This window comes from Lycorma delicatula, chromosome 5 (genome assembly GCF_047948215.1).
Source record: "Lycorma delicatula isolate Av1 chromosome 5, ASM4794821v1, whole genome shotgun sequence".
In the NCBI taxonomy this organism is placed as follows: Eukaryota; Metazoa; Arthropoda; class Insecta; order Hemiptera; family Fulgoridae; genus Lycorma; species Lycorma delicatula.
In genome coordinates this window covers 41,262,928-41,287,037 of record NC_134459.1, presented here as the reverse complement: position 1 = coordinate 41,287,037, position 24,110 = coordinate 41,262,928, and the positions used below count along the sequence as shown (strand labels likewise).

Here is a 24,110-nt window from a genome sequence, read left to right as displayed (position 1 = left end):
AAAATTCTAAACGCTTTAAATCATTTTTGCAAGTCTGTAACATTAACAATAGCCACGGATTTGAAATTTTTACCTGTATAATTCTGAAATGTAACACCGATGTTTTGAATGAGCATATTAAATTTCAATTTCTTGAAATTATTTGTCATACTTACATTAATTTTTGTTCACTATTATTTTGGTAAATGCCGAAATAAATTTTATCATCTATACATTTTCTGCACATTAAATGCCATTCATTTTTTTATTTATTTACGTACGTTTTATAAAAAACCTAAAATTTAACAAAACTGAACATTTTTTATTCTTGAGGAGGGAGTTCAGGAGTTTCAAAAGTAAAGAAATCGTTATTTTTGTTTCGATGACGCTTAGAGAAATAGTTATTAAGGCTGTTTTCCTTACAAAGAGTAAAGAAAATTTCAAAGAAAGTTCTTTTTATAAGAGAACAGAATATTTTAAAGATGTTAGTTTCCTTAAAAATACGGGTACAGAATTACAGGCGGAACGATTTACAAGTTATTGTAAATATATATATATATTTTATATAAACAACAAATAGTTAATTTCTTCTAATCTTTAAAATAATAACATTTACGTGATTTAAGTTACGATAATAACAATTTCTTTAGAATATTTATTAGTAAACTGTAAAGTGTTCACATATAAGCAACAAATTCTTTTTTATTTTTATTTTCTTACGTAAGGCGATCGAAAAGGAATGTTTTGATGTTTCAAATACGAAAAAATAATTCAATATCCTTTAATTACCGCACAACAGTACATCTCAGTGGCCCGCATAACGTAGATTTAACTTTTCTTTGTCGATTACTTCTGCTTGGGGGCGGACCTGCTTTGAATAGGGGAACACACAGCCCCAGGGGGAATTCACCCCTGTACTTTCACTATCTTTGTGCGGATAATTCTGACATCTTCGACGTGGCGTGTCACGCCCGTTCGGTCTGCAGCATAGTCCCCGCGATATTAATTGGGATGAGTGAGCATGTCGAAATTCACAGGCGTGCTTCTCTGGGCTGCAAAAACCGATTGCACTCGAAACCTTGTATTCTGACGGTATTCTCCTTTACTGCAATATTCAAACTCCGCCGAAGGTCTCAATGCCCATGCGCACAGGTACACTTTACAGCAACCGTGACCGGTTAGGAAACTCGGGTCCCCGTGTTTGCGGTCCAGCCATCTCTAGAGGTCCGGGATTAGTCTAAGTCCATCTACCATTTGTCGACTGATCCCATCTCTCCTGCCACCTTTCTTTCTTTCTTTTTCCTGTTTAGCCTCCGGGAATTACCGTTCAGGTATTACTTCAGAGGAGTAGTCTGTATGAGTGTAGTCTTGCACAGTCTCAGTCCGACCGTTCTAGAGATACTACTATTCAAATACGTATTAAAATAACTGACTTTACTAAGACTTGAACGCTGGAACTCTCGACTTCAAAATCAGCTGATCTGGGAAGACGCCTTCACCACTAGACCAACCCGGTGGGTTCTCTCCTTCCACCTAAGGAGAAGCGGTGCCTGCGCATCCGCCTTACTTGCCCTCTGATTATCGCCTCCAGTCTTCCGAACGAGGAGGTCTAAGTGTACAAATTCGAATTTTCCGCAAACAGATTTCCAAAATAACGCACCACATAAATGGTAACTATTAACTGTCTTTCGATCAATTACATGTATTCTTTATGTTCATTAAGATCTTTTAAAGGGACTTTTCTATTTCCTTATTAAAATACGGATAGTATTGCTTGAACTAGTTTATCGAGTGTTTCTGGTAATAAAAATAGCATTCCTGAAATACGACCAATAGAAGACAAAAATTTTCCACACACAAAAAATACCTACTTGAAAGTTTACTAAAAAATCGGTTAATTTATTATTTATAATTAAAGCAGCAAAACAATTATTATAAAGGTAACTTTATGAATTTATAACATGCAGAACAAAGTTCTAAAGAATCTTTAGTTATAGGTACTGCAGTAAAATCTTCACCCAGTAGTAGGTATAAAATACCAATTTTAAGGCAGTTTATTTCTTGCGAATCGATAGGTTCGTAATTGTTCTTCGAATCACGACTTTTGCCGTAATGTGATACATCTACTTTCTGCGTCATCCATTGCAATATGCACAGATTACTGTCATGATGTCTCTATCAAGCATCAGCTAATTTTTGTTTGTTTTAAAACAATAATTTACACTTATTAAATGCACGCTACAAATTTTACCCTAAAATACATAATACAAATATTTATTCTAAAAAAGAAATCTGAATCGCTTAAGCTTCTATGACAAAGGCAAATGTGCAACTCCATCTACCACAGTGGAATTTTTGGAATCCAAACACTTTCACTACAAAATTTGTCAAACAATAAATAAATTATATGCGAAACAAAATTACGTGACTTTTATGTAAATACAATCAAAATATTAAAATAAACATCGACCATTAAATATTTATACTTCACACATTTTAATAGATTAATAAAAACAAAACACACACTACCAAAAGTAATTAGTTTGAAAACTAGAACAAACCAAGAACAATGAAAAAAAGAAAGAAGAATGATATACATGTATTACATACTTCAATATACTTATGATTTTCAAAAAGTATTGGTTCCTGGAAAAAGAGAAATAAAATTTTTGATATGTAACAATATCAGAATAATACAAATAGGTATTTAAAATATTATAATTTAAAAAAAAAAATATGTATTTTGGTTATTTTCCCAAAATAATAAAATCGATAAGAGAAACAAAAAAAAAAGTCAAAGTATATTTGATTAATTACGTGTTTGTGTCACCATAAACCGAAAATATAGAAAGTAGTCTGTATGGACAGACAACAAAGAAAGATTACATGAGTAAACAACCCATTCAGAAAAATATGCAGAAGTACTTAAAGTCTAAAAATGGCATCAATGTGAAATAAGTTATCATTTGCATAAACAATACAATACGATATAAATTAATAATTAATTTAAAAAATAATATGTGTGTGTGTGTGTATTACTAAATTAAAAAATAAACAAAATATTAAAACATATAGCCTTCATAAATAAATTAAAACACAAACAATTTGACAACTCTTGCTAATAAAAAAAATAATAACTACACGAAACAAGATTGTACAAAGAAAATAAAATAAAGAAAAGATTCAGCATTATTACCCAACTTCTAATTACATGAAAGAAGAAACAACAAATTCATGGCAGAACAAAAAGTTAAGCACCAAGGTCCTTATATCAAAGATTTCCATAGTATATTATTAGTATACTATTCATTTTATGAACACATCATCGGTAGGTAACACCGGTAGGTAAGAATCGCTGTTGTTTTACCGCATACTCACGAGTGACCAAAACGTTTTGATTATATTTAATAAAAAATATAAATTTACGATTCTTTACAATACTACTTAAATAAAATACTATTAACTTATCCGACTTCTTAAAGTGGAACGAACGAAACAGAAGAACAAGGACGCAAAAAACTTCTTTTAAACCAAAGATCATACCGCATCCAAAACCTTAAAGATTTTAAATTATATTGTTTTCAAGTGTTTCATCTAAAATTACTTTTGTATAAAAAATAACTATTACTTCAGAAACTACATAAAATGTGGGATTTTAGTTTTAAAAATATAAAATGACATATACTGTCAAATCTCTCTATAACGGATTCAAAGAGATCCACAATTTTCGCCGCTGTAAGGAGATTTTCGTTACAGAGGGGAATAAAAAAATACAGAACTGCGTTTTCAAGCCAGAAGTGACGTTTTATTTGACCGGAACCTCTAACCTAACTATAACATTTCCATAAAATTTCTTTGTTAGTTTTATTTCATTCATAATTTTTTAAAGGCTAAGGTATTGTAAGTATTTTGATAATTAAACGGGGTTAACGCGTAAAAGAAATGCGAATTCGCTTACCTTTAAGTCTGGTATCAAGGCTATAGATATTCACAAACATATAAGACTTATGTAAATACACTAATACGCTACAAAAATATCGAATATTTATCATTTGATTCACGTACGTAATAACATTTCAAATATACACAAATTAGTAGTCGATTGAATTTTTTAAAAATTTCACCTTGTATTAGTTTGTTTTAATGACTAATTTTTATTTCTGTTTTAAATAACTAGTAATTTTTAACGGTTTAGGTTTCGATAATAAAAACATGTCTTCTATTTTTTCTTCGATGCTCAAAAACTTGCCGCTGTAAATTCTCGTCAACGTCGTAAATGCTTAAATACATAGAAAGAAGACAAGTAGCATCCAAAAACTTCTTTATTGAAAGGCGGTATTATCTCTCTTCTACTTCACCCTCTTCGTCTTAATTCTGAGCGATTATATTTATTCTCTATTATCGCATCGTCATCCAAAGGCGTCGATGTTGTCTGGTCATCATCGTTGCTTACGTAAATATACAAATCTTTTTTTGGAATTGCAAGGAAAAAATTGTTTAAATGAAATTGTTTTATCCACTCGGTTTGCGGAATATTGTCTTCTAAAATCACAGCTGAGATTATTCTTTTCAGTGTACAACAAAGCCTGTGATGGAACGCATTTTTTATTTAGCTTCGATCACATTTTTCCACGCTTCTTGCAGCAAACTTTTTGAACGACACAAATTGAAATTTCCTTTGTTTTGAATCGAGTCCATTTCTTCAATAAGCCTATACAACATTTTCTTTCTGTAGTAGTCTTTGAAGCAGTTAATAATAACTCCCCGGCTAAAGAATACTTGTATTTGACGGTAAAAATTGGATATTTACTCTTTGTAATTCAGAAACGTCGATGTGAGAGTAAAACTGCCTACAAGCAATAACTATTTAGGATTATTTTTAATTAATTATTTTTCCCGTAAACGAATTTCCTCTTCAAAACGTTTAGCAGTCGTCCAGCTGTTTTACTGTTATTATACTATAGCGATAGGGTTTTTACATTTTTAAAGCGTCTCTGTTTATTGCTATATCGATAACTAACAAAGGAAGTTTTTCAGTCCCTGTCATATTAGCACAAACAAAAACGGTGATTCGTTCTTTTGAAAGTTTTCCCCGCTTACACATTTTTCTCCTTTCAATTTTAATGTTATATCAGGGAGCACTTCAAAAAAAAAAATCTGCTTCATCAGCATTGGATATGTCTTCTTTCTTGAAACCATTATATATTTTAGGCCACGCACTTTTTAACCAGTCATTCGTAGCATTCAAATCAACAGCTTTAGCTTCCCCGTTAATTTTGGCAAAAGACATGTGTCGTTGCTTAAACTAACCAGAAGCTTTAAGATTACCGTATGATTAAGCACTAAAGGAGTCGTGATGCGATTATTTTTTCCTGGAGGAAGCGAGAATAGCAGCAAGTGCTGATCGCCCATTCTCCACTGTAAAATACCAAGAATTCAACCTACGTACTGTACTATTGCACTGCACTATTTAACAGCCCGTCCTTACAAATGAAAAATTTTATGAATACTTTATTTTCGCGCAAAAAAGCAGGCAGCCACAATAAAGATTACTATGATTTTTTTCACCGTAATAGAGATAAAAATACTATATTTTAGTATAGCAAAGTGAAGGGACTAACAGATATTGCCGCTATAGCGGATTTCCGTTATAAATAGAAGAGCAACAGGGAGATTTAACTGTAATAAAAAAAAGTAGAATTGTGCTGCTTTTTCTAAGATGAAAAAAGACGGCACAGACGTTATCTTTACTTAAAGCGTACTTTAGGGTAAGACCCTTACACTTGACTGATAAAGCAAGAGAACTTTCTCTAATCTAAAACTTCACACCTTTTTATTTTTTTAACAAAACTCATGTATTTGATGTAAACGCTGGTAAGAATCAGCGAACATTACCAGTCTGTTGACGAAGACATGCATAAAATCATAATTATAACATAAATTTTTAATTTATCATGTTATTTTACAGCTAGGATGCACTTCAATAAAATATTTAACGACAAATATTAGTTATAACATAACCAGCAACATCAACACCTGAAGCCACAGATTTGTCGCAATCCAATGACTAGAACTTAAATCTATTTTTAAAATAATTTTTTCCAACGTACTAGAAATAATATACATCTCTAATTGTTGATATTTTAAAAAAACAACAAACGATTAAAAACAGTGTGATGCATTAATATTACCATGTTAATTACTTTGGGATTAAAATCATAAAAATAGAACATAAATCCTTCGATTCATCTTACACATGAATATCTATCTATTATATTTTTAATAAAAATATTTAGATAAATTTGTATTTAGCTGTTTTTGTGCGCATGCTTTTCTAAAAATGTACAAGGTTATATATATTATACATATTACACTATTTCCCTCCCCCTAAACACATTCAATTAGCATTTCTTAATTTAGTTATCTATGAAGTTTGGACATGACATTTCAAACAACATGATTAAATTTAATGACATTCAATTTGTACTTAAACTTATTTTTATTTTTTCCCCTAATGTATACGTTGTAATCTGCTAAAGCAGTGAACAGTAAGCAACCTACACTGCAGACCAATGAAATGAAGATGATATGTATGACATGTAAATGAGGTGTAATCTTGTACAGACTCAGGACGACCGTTCCAGTGACATGTGGTTAATTGAACCTCAACCACCAAACATCAATATCCACCGTCTACTATTCAAATTGTCTACTTCAGAACATTCAACTTTGAAAATCAGCTTTTAAACAGCTGATTTGCAACAAAGGGTGAACCACTCGACCAGACATTTGAAATTATTAAAATACAACATAAAATTTGTACAATTACTACATCCCACACATACAATGAGAACACACCTTTCTCAGTAACTATTGTCATTATAGGTCTCTACTAGAACTACTAAAACTCTACTAAAGTTTTAGTCCTTCAATTACACACAATATGTTTCAAATTACAAAACATTATTTAACAGGTAATTTTGCAATTTTACTGTCTTCACTAAAAATCAATTAAAAGAAAAAATAGTTTAAATCTTACACAGGTACTCATTAATCATTTACTCAAACAGTTGGGATTTAATTAATTCCCTTTTAAGATTATATTATTTTTTTAAACATCAACGTAACAATTAAAAAAACCCTATAAAATGATTAAAATTAAGATAGTGCTGACATATAATGATACTGTTGCTGTGTAGTACGGTTTATGGAAATTTCAAAATCATATCGCTTTAATTTCAAAACAAATCTACTAATATAAAGCTGTACAAATTTAACAAAAATATTAAATAAGAAATAAATTAACAATATAGCTTTTAGATGACAAATTAACTCTGTAATGACTAGTCTGATACATACCCCTAAACTTCTGTCCAGGACTTCATGAAAACTATTTAAATGACCTACATTTACACAACAAATATTTCATTTTTATTACAAGAAAATAATCAGTAAACACTACCTTTAAAACAAGATTATTAAATGTACTTTTTCAGAGTAAACATTTTTAATTCAGAGTAAAGAAGATACCCAAATATTGACAGGTAAATTATTATAATGTTTAAATTTATTTAAATAATAACCGATTAACAGGTCGACTAGTAGTTATTCCAAATGTAGTTGTTACATTTATAAACTGATTTATACTACTAAGAAAAAACTAGTGATTAATTTATAATATTAATATAATATGCTTCTCATGTGCTTTAAGAGTTAAAAAAATATTTATTTTCATTAGAACTTTTTTTTAAAACAATAAAATGAAATAAATCCAAAAAAGTGGAAATTTAACAACTGTAAATAGGTAAAAAATTAAAAGTATCAAAGTGGCGAGTAACGATATGACTGATGGAGGTAAATTAAATAGAAATAACTTGAAAGGAAATAAAATAGAACGTCTTAAAATTAGAACACTTTTGTGGCCCACTAAGTCTGAAGCAAGTTAAAAGCCCACATTTATTTTAAAGATCAATCTATCATCAAGCAGAAATTACAAAAGCTATTATTATAAGAAAATAGATCAGTAAACAATAGAATAATGGTGTTTTTTTTATTGTGAAGGAAAACTGATGATTACAAATGTATGATAAACAGAAAATGGCAAAAAAACAAACTCCAAAAAATTATAATTGATCATTATGCAAAAGATATTAATTAAATATAATTACAAAATGTTAATAATAGATAAAATTATTTTTTATATACTAATTCTAGATTGTACTACTATATAAAATTGTATAAATATTTACTGTAAGAACATTCATGAATGTTTCTGTAATATAATAATTCTTAAAAAAAACAATCACTAATTATTTTTACGAGAAGATATAATTGCTTAATATATATATAATCTGAACAATACAATCTGCAGTAATTGAATTATTTAAAGCAAAATGCACTATGTAAAAAACCGCTCAATGATTTTTTTAATAAAAAAACTTTGTATACACAATCCATTAATAGAACTATTTTTCACCTCTAAAGTTTATTACAAAAAAAATTGTGTAATAAAAAAAAAACAGGTTTAAAATTTTTCAGATTTTTATTCATTAAAAAAAATCTGTGTAATAAAAAACTAATAAATTATCAGTAGTAATTGTTCAACAGAACTAATTATTTCATGCAGGAATTAGTTTTTGAAAAATAAATCGCCAGTTTTGATTACAACCAAAAATTAATAAAATAATGGTAAAACTGACAAAGGTAATATAAACAGGGTAATAAATAGTGGATAATCGTGCGTGAGCGTGTGTGTATATTTTCCCCCCTAAGAATAATGTAGAAGCACAAAACAGAAGTAATCAGCATGAAAAATTATCTTAGCAGGAAGTTAGACAAAACTTCTAACTCCTTCAGATAAGCTTGTACATATAGATATTAAAACTACCAAAACTGATAATTTATTTATTTAAGGTACATCGGATGAGCTAACTTACATATTTAGTATTTAAAAATGCAATTTATTATTTATACGTAACAAGAGATCAATAATATCTCATTGTTATAATGGCTAAATAATAAGTACTGCAATAAAATTTAATTAATTCCAGAAAAAGGATCAATAACAATAATAGACAAAATTTTACCAGCTGTTTAACTTTGAAAAAGAATTAAAACAAAAGTACTAATGATATTTTAATTTGAGCAAATGAATTATTTATATAAAACATTTTACGTGTCCTCTAAATGTTTTATGATAACATAAAAAAAACAAGTATGTCAAGTTAATTTGGCCATCTTAATTAAGTTCAAAACAAAAAATCAATGTTCCTAATGCATTAAAAAACAAATTTAAAGGTTAAAAGCATAACATTCCACTAAGAATAATTTTACTCCTTAGTGTGTTTTCTAAGTTACAAAAATATACCGAGAATAATGTAAATATTAAAAAATATTTTCATGTAAGCCAATATATATATGTTAATGAAGTTACTCTGAAATATGACAAATAAATAGGTAATTACTTCTGAAGTCAATCCAAGTTTTAATGAAAATAGATTAAAAAACTAATAATAATTATGTAGCAATAATGAAATGAACAACATACACTTAGGACTATAGAATAATGCTACACTGATGTTAATGTTGGTTTTACGTGAACGTTTGTAAAGTACCAAAGCACCACCATAGCAATCACAACCACGTAAACACAATGAACGTTTTTAAGCAGTGATAGAAGTTAAGAGGTGATAGATATAGCTTGATATAGCTATCAAGCTATATTAAGCTTTATATTGTATGTATGCAACTTTATGCTTTGTGTGTGTGTGTGTGTGTGTGTGTATGTATGTGTAACACACACGCACAACATAAATTCATGTGCACATGACATATATTGTGCACGCGCACAACATATTTTCAAATTAGAACTTAATTCACACACAATTTCAGATTCATCACAGTTATGAAATAGAAGTTTAATTAAAATTCATTTATTATTTGGGATAATAGATCCATATACTTAAAAAAATTTAGGGAACTTCATAAACTCAACAGAAAGTGAAATAATATGAAAAGAAATAGCCTACACTCTGGAAACTTGGTGATATTAAAAATATCTACTATAAAATATTCAAAACAATATCTATCAGATTTATATAAACTAAATATTATTTTTAGTTTATCACATAAGAAATGAATTGAAGAGAAAGTATTATATGTAAACATCAAATTAATAATTTTCAACTGACCTTGACAAATTATAAATTTCAGAACTAAAAACTATTATTAAAGAAGATATCATTTTAGGTATTTGTTTCTGTTCACTGATTTTAACTGATTAACTAATTAAATATGTTTAGTATACACTATTAGATGGTAACCTTCATTTTTAACTACACAATCTAGCCACAATCTTCAGTTTTTTTTTTAAAAACTCTTCCTTTAAAAACAGCTCAAAGTTTTGATTTAACATATAATTGTTATTGTAGTAACAGTTTCCTGTAATACAACGTAGGGGAGAGCATAGGAAAAAATTGAATAGCTTTATTCATTAAACGTTTGTAATGATTAAAGATAAAACTAAAATTTTATTCATACATATACAACATTTTATACAACAAAAGAAACTTCAAACTAGTATTATTTGACTATTTATTTACATAATAATTAATTAATAAATACTAATATTTAGCTTAGCTATAAATTTAATGTAACTTAAAATAAAAACATAAAATATTGACAGTCAAAACAAAAGAAAATGTAAACTATATAGTTTTGTACAAAAAATAATAGCAAATATTATTATTAAAGTATCTAATCTGTAAAAATTCAGCTATCTGAAATATTTTCCAATAACACCACAATATAACTAAATACAGTTCATAAAATTGAGATATATCACACTTCTTTTAATTATCTTTATTGAAAGAAGCTCATTAATTTGCACCTCCAAAATAGAGGTTTCCAATAAAAGCTATTTTAAAAATAATTCCAAAAATATGTCATTTTCCAGAAATTTTGTAAATTTTCCAAAGTATTTGTAAATTAAAATTAATACTGCGCGATAGATAACCAATCCTAGGCTATGATTACTAATAAGATTCAACAGAAATCTAACACCAAATAATAATATATACATATTTTAATCTTTATTTTATACAAAAAAAAATATATATATATAAAAACATTACATTTATAAATTTGTACTTCGGTAGTACAAGTGGAAGTGTGCTTGCCTATTACAACACCAAAGGTTCTGGGTTTAATTCTAGGATCAAGAAAATTTAAACAAGTCAACCCCAACATAATCTCTATGACCTTAATTATTGATAAATAAAGTATTAAACAAAAATTTTTGAAAGAATAAGACTTATAACTAATGTTGTATAATATAAATAATATTACCTTGAAACTTGTACTACAACGTAGATCAGTATATTATATTTTACTGTATAATTAACAGATCAACCACCAAATTTAATATGTATGGCATAATTAATTACTACAGCTATTAAACAATATCCTGTGTTATTTTCTTTCAATACTTATAATTTTTTATTATCCAACCAATTTACATACAATTAATGAAATTACACTTTTTTTTACTGTACATTTCTTATGATATAGATAATAAAAGATTGCTTTAAAACCTAATTAATAATCTAATATGCATTCAAGTTTATGTAGTAAGTTTTTAATTTTAAAATTATTACCAAGTGAAACAATTATTTTTAAAATATAGCACATAGAAATCAATTACCATTTTTTTTTTTTTTAAATAATGCTAATAATATAAGCAATATTTTACAGCTTCATGATAAATTCTTCTTTCAAAGTTTTACACAAAATAAGGTGATCTTACATATCGGAGATAATTATCAAATGTATTTTCACGGATCTTAGTTCATGAAAATCTAAAAATTTCTTATATACTACAGCACTGAAAGTAATGTATTAAATTTGGTACAAAGATTTAACAGAAAATATATTAATAAAACCTCCTAAAAAAATATGCAAGAACCACAATCAAAATTCATTAGTTACACGAAATAATATAAAAGTCTTTGAGCTTTACACTATGATATCTTCACAAAATAAATATTTGATTAAAAAAATAATTTGATGTATTATTTATTTACCTTGTGACTATAGTAGATTTATTACACATAAAAATAGTAAATAGATAACGAGTAAAATAGCAGATATAGATCTGATTTATAAAGTAACATTCATGATAATATCCCCTGAGCATTCTGCTTAACACAGAATTGTTAAAACCTTATAAAGATTATGACTGAATAGAAACAAAATCCATCACAGTTGATAAAAGCAAGTGCAATAAAAAATACAGCTCTTCAGGACCAGAAGATAGGCACAATTTATGGCTTTCCGTCTGAATTCTGCAACTGGCCATTCAAAGCATCAGGCATAAAATCAGACTCACAAGTTACATTAATCAAAATGATTTGGACGAAAATATTGACAAATGGCATATAGAAAATAGCATTAATAAAATACGGTTCACAAGTCACTAAATTATATAACTTAAGTATTATTTTTTATTCAGTTAAAATTATAATTTAAATTATCAAGATACAACAGAAATATGAAATCTTCAAATTAACTACAATATACTAATCAATACAATGCATTATTAACCTGCATTTTATTCAGAAAATAACATTTTGAAAAAAACAAATAAAAAACTACAAATCACATTTACATTAACTCATTAAATCTGTATAATCTGTTTATCCAAACTAGATTTCATTTTATATTAATTATTTTCCCAAAAGTTACAACAATCTATTAAATATTTTAAATAATATGAACTTATTTTAATAATATTTTTTTAATAACTTTTTACACATAAAAATTTTTTTTTAGTAGCAAGTTATTTAATGTTTTATAGTAATGTTCTAATATAAATTATGAACTTTAAGTATATCCAGTAGCGCATCCAAACTGGCTTGGGATAATTGTTGAACTGCTTCAAAATGATTCAGTGTTGAGACTAGAAATCCATTACAATAATGCAAGTCAGGAAATCACACCTCCTATATAGATTAGCATGATATTCTCTGTATTTCATTTTTCCCACAAAAACACTAAAATCCGATTCCAATTGAATTCTCTAATTTAATACTTAAAATAATATGAATTGTAAGACTGTAAAATGTTCTTGATTATTTTACAACCAACAAGATTTTCTCAAAAATCTATTGTCATATGATAGTTTATTTTGTCAAAAATGTATAAATATTTAAAAAATCCCTTAAGAAATATTTACGAGTACTAATAATAAAAAGGGTTCTATAGAGATTTCTTCTTCATGAAAAACCCGACAAACTAAAAACTTCACCATTTTTTCTTTAATAAAATGGGAAATATCTTAAAGGTGGTCACAAAACCCTCGCGAGCATTTTCTTTAACCCAAGAGATCTGAATTAAGAGAACAGCGGGATGTTTGACAAAAACCTGTAATAATTAATAAATATACTATTTTTAAGACAAAAAGCAAACGTAAATGGTACTGAAACGTTTACTGTCAGTATTTATAATACTGAAATTGAACCGATGAGGTTAAGGTTTAAAAAATAAAATCAGTTAAGTCTAGATCAAGATTACATAAAATGAACAAAAACAATTTAGTCACTCATTATTTTTGGAAAAATGTTAACTTCGTGGAGAACAACGACCTCATGTAATATACACACTTTAAATCAAGCCTTTATAGCGATTACCCAAGGATTTCTACTTAATTTTTTAAAATTAAATGAACTCACCTCAAATATCTTTACAAGCAGATTAATATATGCTCTTCTAACTCCGAGAGATTTTCCTATGCACGCTAAAAATACAATGCCGAAAAAAAATATAAGAAAAGGTGAAAAAATAACCGAACCCGTAACCGTCAGCACGGTTATAACTGACGCCATACTTGAACTGCAGTCACTCGTCTGCTAGCCCGACCAACTGACGCTTGTCGATATATCGATATCAACAACGTTCAAAATATCGATGTATTGACGTCATCACTTTCAAAAATTGCACTTTTCTCTAATTATTGGTATATTTCATTAATGTCAGTTTAATATACTTCTTTAAATTTGCAAAAATTGAACGACTATCACTGTAATTTGGCAAAAATAATTTTGTTTCATCATCTTAACAATTGTTTATTTATGAATTGCCATGGCAGCTAGTACTGCTTTTTTTACTATTCCTGCCAGTTATGATAAATGTTATCACACAAGCATGCTGTTAATGCCTTTATTTATACATATTTAGTTAGATTATTAATCTGTTTAAAATATATAAATTTAAATCTTTTCATATGATTAAAGTGATACAGTTTTGTAAACCTCCATATACGATAAATGTTACAATATCATTGTTTAAATGTTAATCTTTCTATTTTATCAAACTAAGTAAGGTGAGAATTTTTTTCACAAACCAAATAATAAAAAGAGATTATTTAAAAAATACAAACAACTTAAAAAAATAATTTATTTTAATTTTTTTTAAGTTGGCACAAAATTAAAAACAATTATTAAGTTACAACAGTTAATTTGTGCCAACTTCAAATAATAAAAATTTAAATAAGAAAGAAAAATTATTATCTCACAGTTTTATAAGTTAATTTTGTTTTAAATTTTTTAGTTTTATTTTAAATGCGTATAAACATAAAACACCCTAAGTGAAAAAGTTATTCAACAGAAACATTGATGAGATACCTGTACATTAATAAAAAAAAAAAAGGAATGCAGGGAATTTTGATACTTACTGAATGGACATCGATACCATTTTAGCAATATGTATTCCTACATGTTCCAAAGCTTTTTTCCTGAATTTTTGTGAGAAAAATTTTGAATATTAAAGTGGCATAAGATTTTGTATATTTTACAACTATAATATGAAGCAATAAGAAAAATCTAATGGCTTATACAGATTATTTTTTATATAAAGAATCTTTCACATAAATTATATGGAAAAACTTATGACAGAACCACCAGATGAACTTCCTCTACAAAATAAAAATCAGTCTATCTGATAAAGTTTTAAAATACTTACTGATTCAGCTGAGACTTCTTTCTGTTTTGAAGAAATTAAAAAAAATGAATAGTTAAATAAAAACATAGTAACGAAATAGATTTTAAGTTTCTTTTCATAAGTAAAAAAATTAATTTAAAGTAAACTTAAAAATCACTTGTTTTTCCACTATTACTGAAAAATTATCATATCTATTTCTTTCATCATCTGAAGATGAATATTTGCCATCCATTGCTAGATTACATGTTTGATGGATATCTCCATTAAATTTTTATACCACAATACAAAAACCTCACACTTCCCTTTCCTGGCATCCCTATTTTCCATGTTAAGCATTAATATAAGCATTCATAAAAATATTTTAGAAATTCCCATTCTTATAAATAAATAAATTAATATTTACATTCTTCTAAATTCCCAAATTTAAAAGGAAATTTCTTTTTTATATGAAAGTTCTCTTTCCTGTGCTTAGCTGTTTTTTTATACTTACTGTGCCAAACCTGTAATACAAGTATTTTAGTTCTGTATATTTTCGACAAAGCCATAACTGTACACCTTTACCTTTTCTGTTCTAATATAATGGCAAGAGCTATATAAGTCACCTTTTTTTGAATAGTTCTTAAATAACTTTAGCACACTAGACAACATAACTACTAAGACTTTCTTAAGTTTCTCTGTATCAAAACTATAATATTCATTATAATAACCTCACTTGAATCTTTGGGGCAATTTATGTTGGCAATGAAGTCATCTGGAGGTAGTTCTATGCTTAATAAAAATATATTATATGATTTTAATGACAAAAAATAGTTAATTTTCAGAAAAAAGAAGTTCTTAGTAATAGTTCAGGATGTGATTCTAACTATAATGATAATACTGAATATGAATGATTGAAAGCCATATTTATCAGGTTTTATTTTCTTGACTTGGGTGTTTTCTTAGATGATTTCTAGGTACTTTTCACTTTTTTGGACTATGGCAATGAAATAGTTAATACAGTTTATATTAATAATTACATATTAATAATAATAGTTACTGCTTGTAACATTGAATTGTCTGCTGATTATAGTTTTAACATTTAATAACAAATGCAGTAATAGTGTTCTAATACAATAAAAAAATTCTAATTTCATCTTTTATTATATTTCTATTTTTCTAATATTAAAATTTTCATGATATTTAAGTTAATTGAATATTACCGTGATACAGTGTACGAAGGTCATTCAGAAAGTACCTGGTTTGAAAAAGAAAACAAGATTTTTCAGAATTATTTTTTTTATTTTTCAGTATACTTTTTAATACCTTAATATGGTGCAATTTGTCCAAAATTGCAAAATAAGTGGTTGTCTCAGTTCGGCTTCATCAAGATTCAGTAATTACAGTGAATCTTCAAGAAACAGTGAATCTTGAAGATTCCTTCAGGTTTGGGAAGACAAAGTAATCGCTGGAAGCCAAATCTGGCAAACATGGTGCATTTGGAAGCAATTCGAAGCATAGGTCAAGTTTTGCAGCAACAACCTGAGACTGTGCAGGACCACTACTTAGTGAAAGAGCTTTCTTTTTGGTCCGATACAGAAGTTTAGCTGAATAGCACCCATCAATCGGTCCAGTAGTACACTTCCCAACCCACCAGGTTGGTCTAGTGGTGAACGCGTCTTCCCAAATCAGCTGATTTGGAGGTAGAGAGTTCCAGGGTTCAAGTCCTAGTAAAGTCAGTTATTTTTACATGGATTTGAATACTAGATCGTGGATACCAGTGTTCTTTGGTGGTTGGGTTTCAATTAACCACACATCTCAGGAATGGTCAAACTGAGACTGTACAAGACTACACTTCATTTACACTCACACATATCATTCTCTGAAGTATTATCTGAACGATAATTATCAGAGGCTAAAAACAGGAAAAAGAAAGAAGTAGTATATTTCCCAGTGATGAGCCTGTTTTTATCCAGGCAGTTAATGGGTACCACATCACAAGAATCCCAAAAAATGATAGCAAAGACTTTTCCTGCAGATGGAACAGTTTTCACTTTCACCTAATCCAACCCACTTTCTGGAATCCTGTTCTGTCTATAATGGTGAATCATGTTTCATTTACTGTTAAAATGTCAAAAAAAATCTGCACAATCATGTTTAAATAAGTTCACCATCCTTGAGAAATGTTCAGTTGAATGCATTTTTGTAAACTGTTAACAGATGTTGACGAACATTTAATAAGGCATGTATTTTTTATGGTTTCATTGGTCAAAATGATTAATAGTAATGCACATTGGAAGTGAAAATGGGTTTTTGAATGAATGGTGGTTTATTGGTATCTCAGATCTTCCCAAGAGTATTACTTACGATGAAATGAATAGTGACAATTTTATGCAGTGGTTAAAAAAAAAATGTCAAAATTGTTGCTATATGATCCACCATAGTAATTGATAATGTTAACACTGAAGACTCGTTAAAAGTAGAACTTTTAAAAATAGTAAAAAACAAAAATATATTCAATATAAAGCAGATGAAATTGCAAAATCAAAAAATTGTGTCTTGCTGTCTTTCTCCATAACACTATAATTTTAAACTGATAGAACTGATATGGACACAAGTCAAAAGCTACATTGGGAGTAATAACAACATTACGTTAAGTAATTAAAAAAATCTATTGGTAGGTGTTAATAGTATAGATGCAAATGCTAGGAAAAATTGCATTCAGCATGTAATTAAAGAAAAAAAAACATGGGAAGCAAGCTGACAGTTTGAGTGAAAGCATTATTGTATAATGATAAAATTGGGAAGCAATGACAATAATTCAATAGACAGTAGCTTATCAGGTATTGATAAAATACATAGAGGTCTTGAATCATAATTTTAAGGTAAATATAGAATTTTTTCACAATTTTTGAATTTTTTTATTACAAGCCATTTTTACTTCATTTTTATGTTAAAGGTAAAGAGAAGTATTTTTTTCAGATGGAATGTCCTAAAGTAAATTAAATTAGAATCATCATACTATGTTCTGGTTTGCTGCATGCATTCATGAAACAAATTATAGTTATTGGAAATTAAAATGGTAACGTTAACTTATTTTATTACTGTGTTTTTGTGGTTTCACATAATATTAAATTTTATTAACACAGTGATAAATATGTTAAAGAATAATTTGAACATTAAAAAAAATTATATATTACATCATTCCAGTACTGGACAGTGGAATATGCATATTCATCCATAATAAATCTCAAAATTTATAAATCAGTAACATTTTCGCCAAATTCAAAATTCATAAATTATAAAATAATTTATTTTAATGTAATTATAGAATTAAATATAAACTGAAGATGGGGAATCCTGCGGAAATCGAATCTTGGAATTAATATGGTAAGTTTACTTATCTATTTATTACGCTTTGGTGGTTTAAATTTCATTTAATATAAATTGATATTTAAATTCTATAAATGTATACCACCTAGTACAGAATATTGTTGATGGTATTTATATAGGAAAAACAAATAAATCCTTTACAGATTTCTTGATCACTACAGAAATAAATTAGGTTTATCTAATACAGCAGACCATTTAATGAACAATAAACATTCTATTTCTGATATTAACACAAATTTAGAAATATTAAAAATTAATAAAGTTGACAATATTAAATATATTAAAAAAATATTACATTTATAAATACAAACAAAATTTTAAATTGATAAAGCAATAAACAATGAAGGAGACGGTTTTATAAAAAGTGCAACAGATAGCAGCACTTGTATAAATTAATACACAATTTTCATTATTTTAATAGTTTTATTTAAAAATTTTTATTATGCAGTAATAGAATTATTTCAATCATGACTGAGGATGTGGGGTACCATGAAAGTACCTTCACAGAAAAATTAGATTAAGATATGACTTATCTATATATTATGTACTAGGTGGTTTATTTTAATAGGATTTAAATATAATTTAACAGTACAGAGGAGTAATATGAATCTTGAAAAGATTAATTTCATTAATATATACTAGCATCCTCGTAGTGGCTTTGCCAGCGCTATATGGTTACCTGTGTTTCCCATCTAGCCAAAGGTCTGCTCTGTCCTTGCACCTCACTGTGTTCATTAAACTCATGCTTGTGAGAATAATAATGATAAAAATTAAAGCCTGTTCAATTTACAAAAAATATCAATGAATTGAAATGGCTTCAGGACAATTTTGGTTAGTACAGGCCGTAAAAGTTTGAGTGATCTATGTATATGGATTTCAAAACATCTTAATATTAATTATAACTGGTTACTTGTACAAAGTAGAGGTAAATATTTCAACCCTAAAATATTTAAGCACTTGTATTTTGCTTGGTTCTTAGCGTTACCCGACAAACACCACTAGGAGGTGACCATACTTTTTCTCTTCTTTTTTAAAAATTTTTAATTACTTATTCTTTTTCTGGTTAAGAATTTTTTTTAGCCGCCACACCATACACAGTCGCATCTCTTAAAAAATCAAAATTCAAAAACCCAAAAACGGTTTTTAGATATTTATCTGAACAGTATATAGTGAATATATATCATTAAGTATAGTCAAAAATGAGGAAAATTTGCAATCATTGTTCAAATTTTTGTTATCTTTCATCCTTTTCAAGGTTGAATTTTGAAAAATCAAGAGATTGGTTTTTAGATATTTACATGAAGATACAAAACCTATTGACATCTTCAACTGTTACTAAGAAATTAAAAAAAAAATTCAAAATTTGTTTTAACCCTTTAAATTCGAAATTTCAAAAAATCTATAAATTAGATTTTAGATATTCATTTCAATATTATACAAACCAAAAATTCAAGTTGATATCTTCATTTCTTACAGAGAAATTAAAAAAAATAGTAAATTTAATTATTACTACATTTTAACCCTTGAAACTTGGAACTTTAAAAATTCCTTTCTTAGTGAGCACTTACACCATAAGAAGAACATGTATACAAATACTCATTAATTTATCTTCAGTAGTTTTTGCTGGGTGTTGATGAATCAGTCAGTCAGGACAAGTTCTTTATAATCAGAAGTAAGGAAAATAAAATATTAAAAACAAAACAAAAATATATTAATAAGTTAAAATATTACAAATAATATTTAAAAATATCAAAAATGGCTGAGCCTGCACAAACCAAGAAATTGCTTAGCCTGCTTCCGTTGATTAATAACAATATTAATGTTTGCATTTAACTTCTGTATCATTACTTCAGTATTAAATAATTACAATGTTAAATTCATTAAAATATTAACTAACAAGAAATTAAAGACATCTTATTTATATATTGTTTATCATATAAGTATTATAAATTAAAATAATACAATACCACATACACATGATGAAAGAATTATATACAATAACAAGTCATTAAAAAAAGAAGGTGGAGGACAGTCACGAGCAGTCGACAACTCTGCAGTTGCAGAAGTAAATAAACAAACATGTATGTAAAGAAAGAACAGGAAAAGTAAGAAAATCTGAAGAAACTGATTGTGTGGCCAAACAATTCTTGGATTTTGAACTATAACACTTCACTTATAATTTGTGATTTAGCCAAAAATTACTACATACTGAATCCACAGTCTACATATTCTCCTGACATGATATACTGCATTTTTTTCTTGTTTCCACTAAGAGAAAATTAAAAGAACAATATATGATTATAGATTAAACAAAGAAAAAATAAGTAAGTGAATTTAAGACTAAAAAAATGTTTTGAAAATTGGAAGGAACACTGGCATAAGCATGCAACATCTCTGGGAGACTACTCTGAAGAGGGAAATTATCAATTCTTTTTTATAAAAATTAAAACTCTTACTTTTTTATCACACCTAGTATATATTCAAAACATATTCTTCTGAAACTGTAACTGAATTAAGACTACCTAAGAAAGGAATTAACTACTGTTAACTAATAATTAAAAAGACAATCTAAACTGTAAAAAAAGAGTAATACGACTAATGAATTGTATCAGAATGTTCATTGTTACAGTACCAAACAATCTTGTTTACAACCTTGAGTTGTAAATAGGTTAATACAAAGATTTAGACTCAACTTTTGTCATATAATAGAGCCAATATTAACTTATATATACAGGTAGATTACACGCTATACAAGTAATTTTAAAATCTAGTTTAAGAAATTTATTCCTTATCTTAAAACAAATAATTTTAAGCTTAATATTGCTATTTTCTACAACTTGAAAGTAACCTTAAGCAAGTACTAATTCAAAGAAATAAATACAATAACAAAGTAACCAGATTTTAATTATAAATAGATTTAACTTTATTAAAAAGTTGAAATAAATTTAACTTTATATAAACATACATACATAAAGCACTTTTTAAAAAAAAACTAGTTTAATATTTACAGTTTCTTTTTTTATGCTACAGATCTCACATTGTTCACATTTCTTGAAACCTGAAAAAATCACTTTCCATCAACATTATAATAAATCAAAGGTAAAAAAATAATAATAATAATAAGAGGAATATATAATGAACGTACATCTAAATCTTTGTCTTGTCAAATCACCTAAACAATTAAAACTTGTCTTAACATTACCAACAATCTATAATGTAATTCTGAGAGGTTTATACCTGGATATTCTATTTGTTTTTACAATTTTTAAATAATAAGAATTTTTTAATATTTTTTAACACTTAATAAATAATATAAATACTATATAATTTTTTAATACAATAAAAAGTAAATAGTACTGCATTTTTAATGCAAGTATTTTAATTTAATAAATCTTAATGTTTAACACATTACATACTATTTATATATAAATAAATGAAATTCAACCTAACCAACAATTCAACATCACAATTATTATAACTGCGACCTTCTTACGTAACTGACATGACTAATTTATACTATGATGACTAGTTGTGATTTTAACATTTTATAAATTTGCATTCTCATACTTGGACCCTGACTAGGAGATAGGGCTTGGGAGGGTAGCTTTTCTGAGGAGAGGCATTATGGCAACCAGAAGCGGGGTCGTGATGGTTCAATGATTCAGAAGGGACAACCAGCTGAAGGCTGAATGCTCTGAGTGGGCTAGTCTACAGCACTTAGGGCTGACCAAGGCAACGTCTTTTAGGCGGTTACCGGTTGCCCCCGAGTGGTTAAAAAAGGATCGTAAAAAAAAAAGATTTACATTCTACATAATTTAATTTTAATGATCTGAAATTGAAGAATAACTTCTCCTGAGGATGATGGAAAGACTGAAAGTGCTACAAAAGAGAACACGAACAAATTGGTAAGGTTGAATTTCATTTATTTATATATAAATAATATATACCAACGGGGCCATGTTTAAAAACTTAAATTACATACTATTTAAATTTACATGAAAACAAAGCAATCACAAATAGTTGGCTCTTGACTAAGCTAATTCCTCTTTTATTTTTTTTGGCATCATAACCCTACAGTTATGCTGCAAGAAGGAAAGTACAGTAATCAGTCAAAAAATAGGGTATGGCTTTTTTTTAGTTTTTCTCAACGTTTCATGACCTAGGGAGCCAAAAACCAAAGAAAAGTAGGAGTAATGCTCATATGTACATACATACATTTGTTGATGCGTTTGAAGTTTCATAATTTTTAAGTAGATACATTGATTTTGATGAAATTTGGCAAAGACTCATGTATGTGGACTAATCTATTGGTAAAAGTTTGGGGTCAATATCTCCAGGGGGTTGGAGATGAAAATTTCTTTACGGTCAATTTTTTCAGAATTTTGCAAACATAACTCCATCTTTATATTATGCTCATATCATTTTAAAAAATTTTTTGGCTGCCCCAAATTTTCTCCTTTATCTTAAAATAGAAAAAGCTATTTTTTTTTTTTTTTTTTGTATATTTTTTAACTGATTGTTTTTGTCTTTCTAGGCATAGTAGTAGTGCAAATGATCCAAAAAATACTTTGGGGGCAATATTTGGGGTAGAGCCGATCAAAGTTTAGAAATATTGATTTTTTGAATTTCTTAAAACTCTTTTGGTTTATTTAATAATAATACTACAATAAAATTTCATCATAATTAAAAAAACTTTCATCATATTTCATCATAATTCCCTAAAAAAAGGAATCTTAGATAACCTTTTACTGGCTGAACATTCTTCAGTGGAATTTTTTTATTTTCTTCACTTATAGTAAATGCAGACAAATCAAAAATTTTTCTTGGGAGGCTTAATTCTTTAAACTGGACCAACTTGAAGCATTTTTAAATTGTCCCAAAGAAGCAGAAAAAATTAAAAAAAGTAGGATGGCAGAAAAAAGTACAAAATACTGATTTCTGAATTAAAAAAATTTTTTTCATTATTAAACTGAATATAGTGGATAATTTTTGCACTATATAAGCATAAATAACCAATGCCAGGAAATTATAACAACTTTGTTGTCAGCTTTTTGAAAAACAGATACAGAATAAAATAGTAACAAAGATGGTGGTGCCTTCCTTGGTAAAATACTCTGGAGGTAACCTAGTCTCCCTTTTTGATCTCTGGGTGGAGACTACTAATAAAGTGATGACCAGAAAATTAAAAAATAACATTCTACGAATCGTTGCGTGGAACGTTAGAAGTCTAAAAAAGATTGGTAGGTTAGAAAATTTAAAGAGGAAAATGGATTGGTTAAATGTAGTAGTAGGAATTCGCAAGGTTTGGTGGGAAGAAGAAAATGAGTTTTGGTCAGGTAATTTTAAAATAATTAACTCAGCATCAAATAAAGGGCAGGCAGGAGTAGGTTTCATAATGAACAAGAAGAGGGAGAGTGCAGAGTATTTCAAAATGCATAGCGATAGAATCACTGTAATAAGGATAAAATCAAAATCTAAGCCAACAACGACTGTTAACGTTTATATGCCTACAAGCGCCCATGATGATGAAGTAGAGAGTGTATATGAAGAAATTGATAAAGCAATAACACATAAAAGGGAATGAAAATTTAATAATAGTTGGAGACTGGAAAGCATTGGAAAAGGAAATGAAGGAAATATTGTGGGTGAATATGGGCTGGACAAAAGGAATGAAAGAGGGGACTGACTTATAGAGTTTTGCATGAAGTATAATTTAGTAATTGCCAACACCCAGTTTAAAAATCATAATAGAAGAATATACACATGGA

The 24,110-nt window shown here is 27.8% G+C and overlaps 2 protein-coding genes across 5 annotated transcripts in view; both read right to left on the bottom strand.

Moving 5' to 3' along the window:
• Positions 1-13,866, bottom strand: part of Gpat4 (Glycerol-3-phosphate acyltransferase 4) — a 124,574-nt gene extending 110,708 nt beyond the window's left edge. The window contains exons 1-2 of one of the 2 annotated variants that reach the window (XM_075365964.1): positions 13,707-13,866; positions 2,590-2,625 (exon numbers count right to left, since the gene is read on the bottom strand). In XM_075365964.1, coding sequence (XP_075222079.1) covers positions 2,590-2,625; positions 13,707-13,859 — 189 coding nt within the window. In that variant the 5' untranslated portion in view covers positions 13,860-13,866. The remainder of the gene's footprint in view (positions 1-2,589; positions 2,626-13,706) is intronic. The other variant, XM_075365965.1, reaches the window with a different exon arrangement.
• A 6,165-nt stretch (positions 13,867-20,031) lies between these two features.
• Positions 20,032-24,110, bottom strand: part of Noc3 (Nucleolar complex protein 3) — a 64,010-nt gene continuing 59,931 nt past the window's right edge. For all 3 annotated transcript variants that reach the window (XM_075365961.1, XM_075365963.1, XM_075365962.1), the window contains one exon: positions 20,032-21,400. In XM_075365961.1, coding sequence (XP_075222076.1) covers positions 21,362-21,400 — 39 coding nt within the window. In that variant the 3' untranslated portion in view covers positions 20,032-21,361. The remainder of the gene's footprint in view (positions 21,401-24,110) is intronic.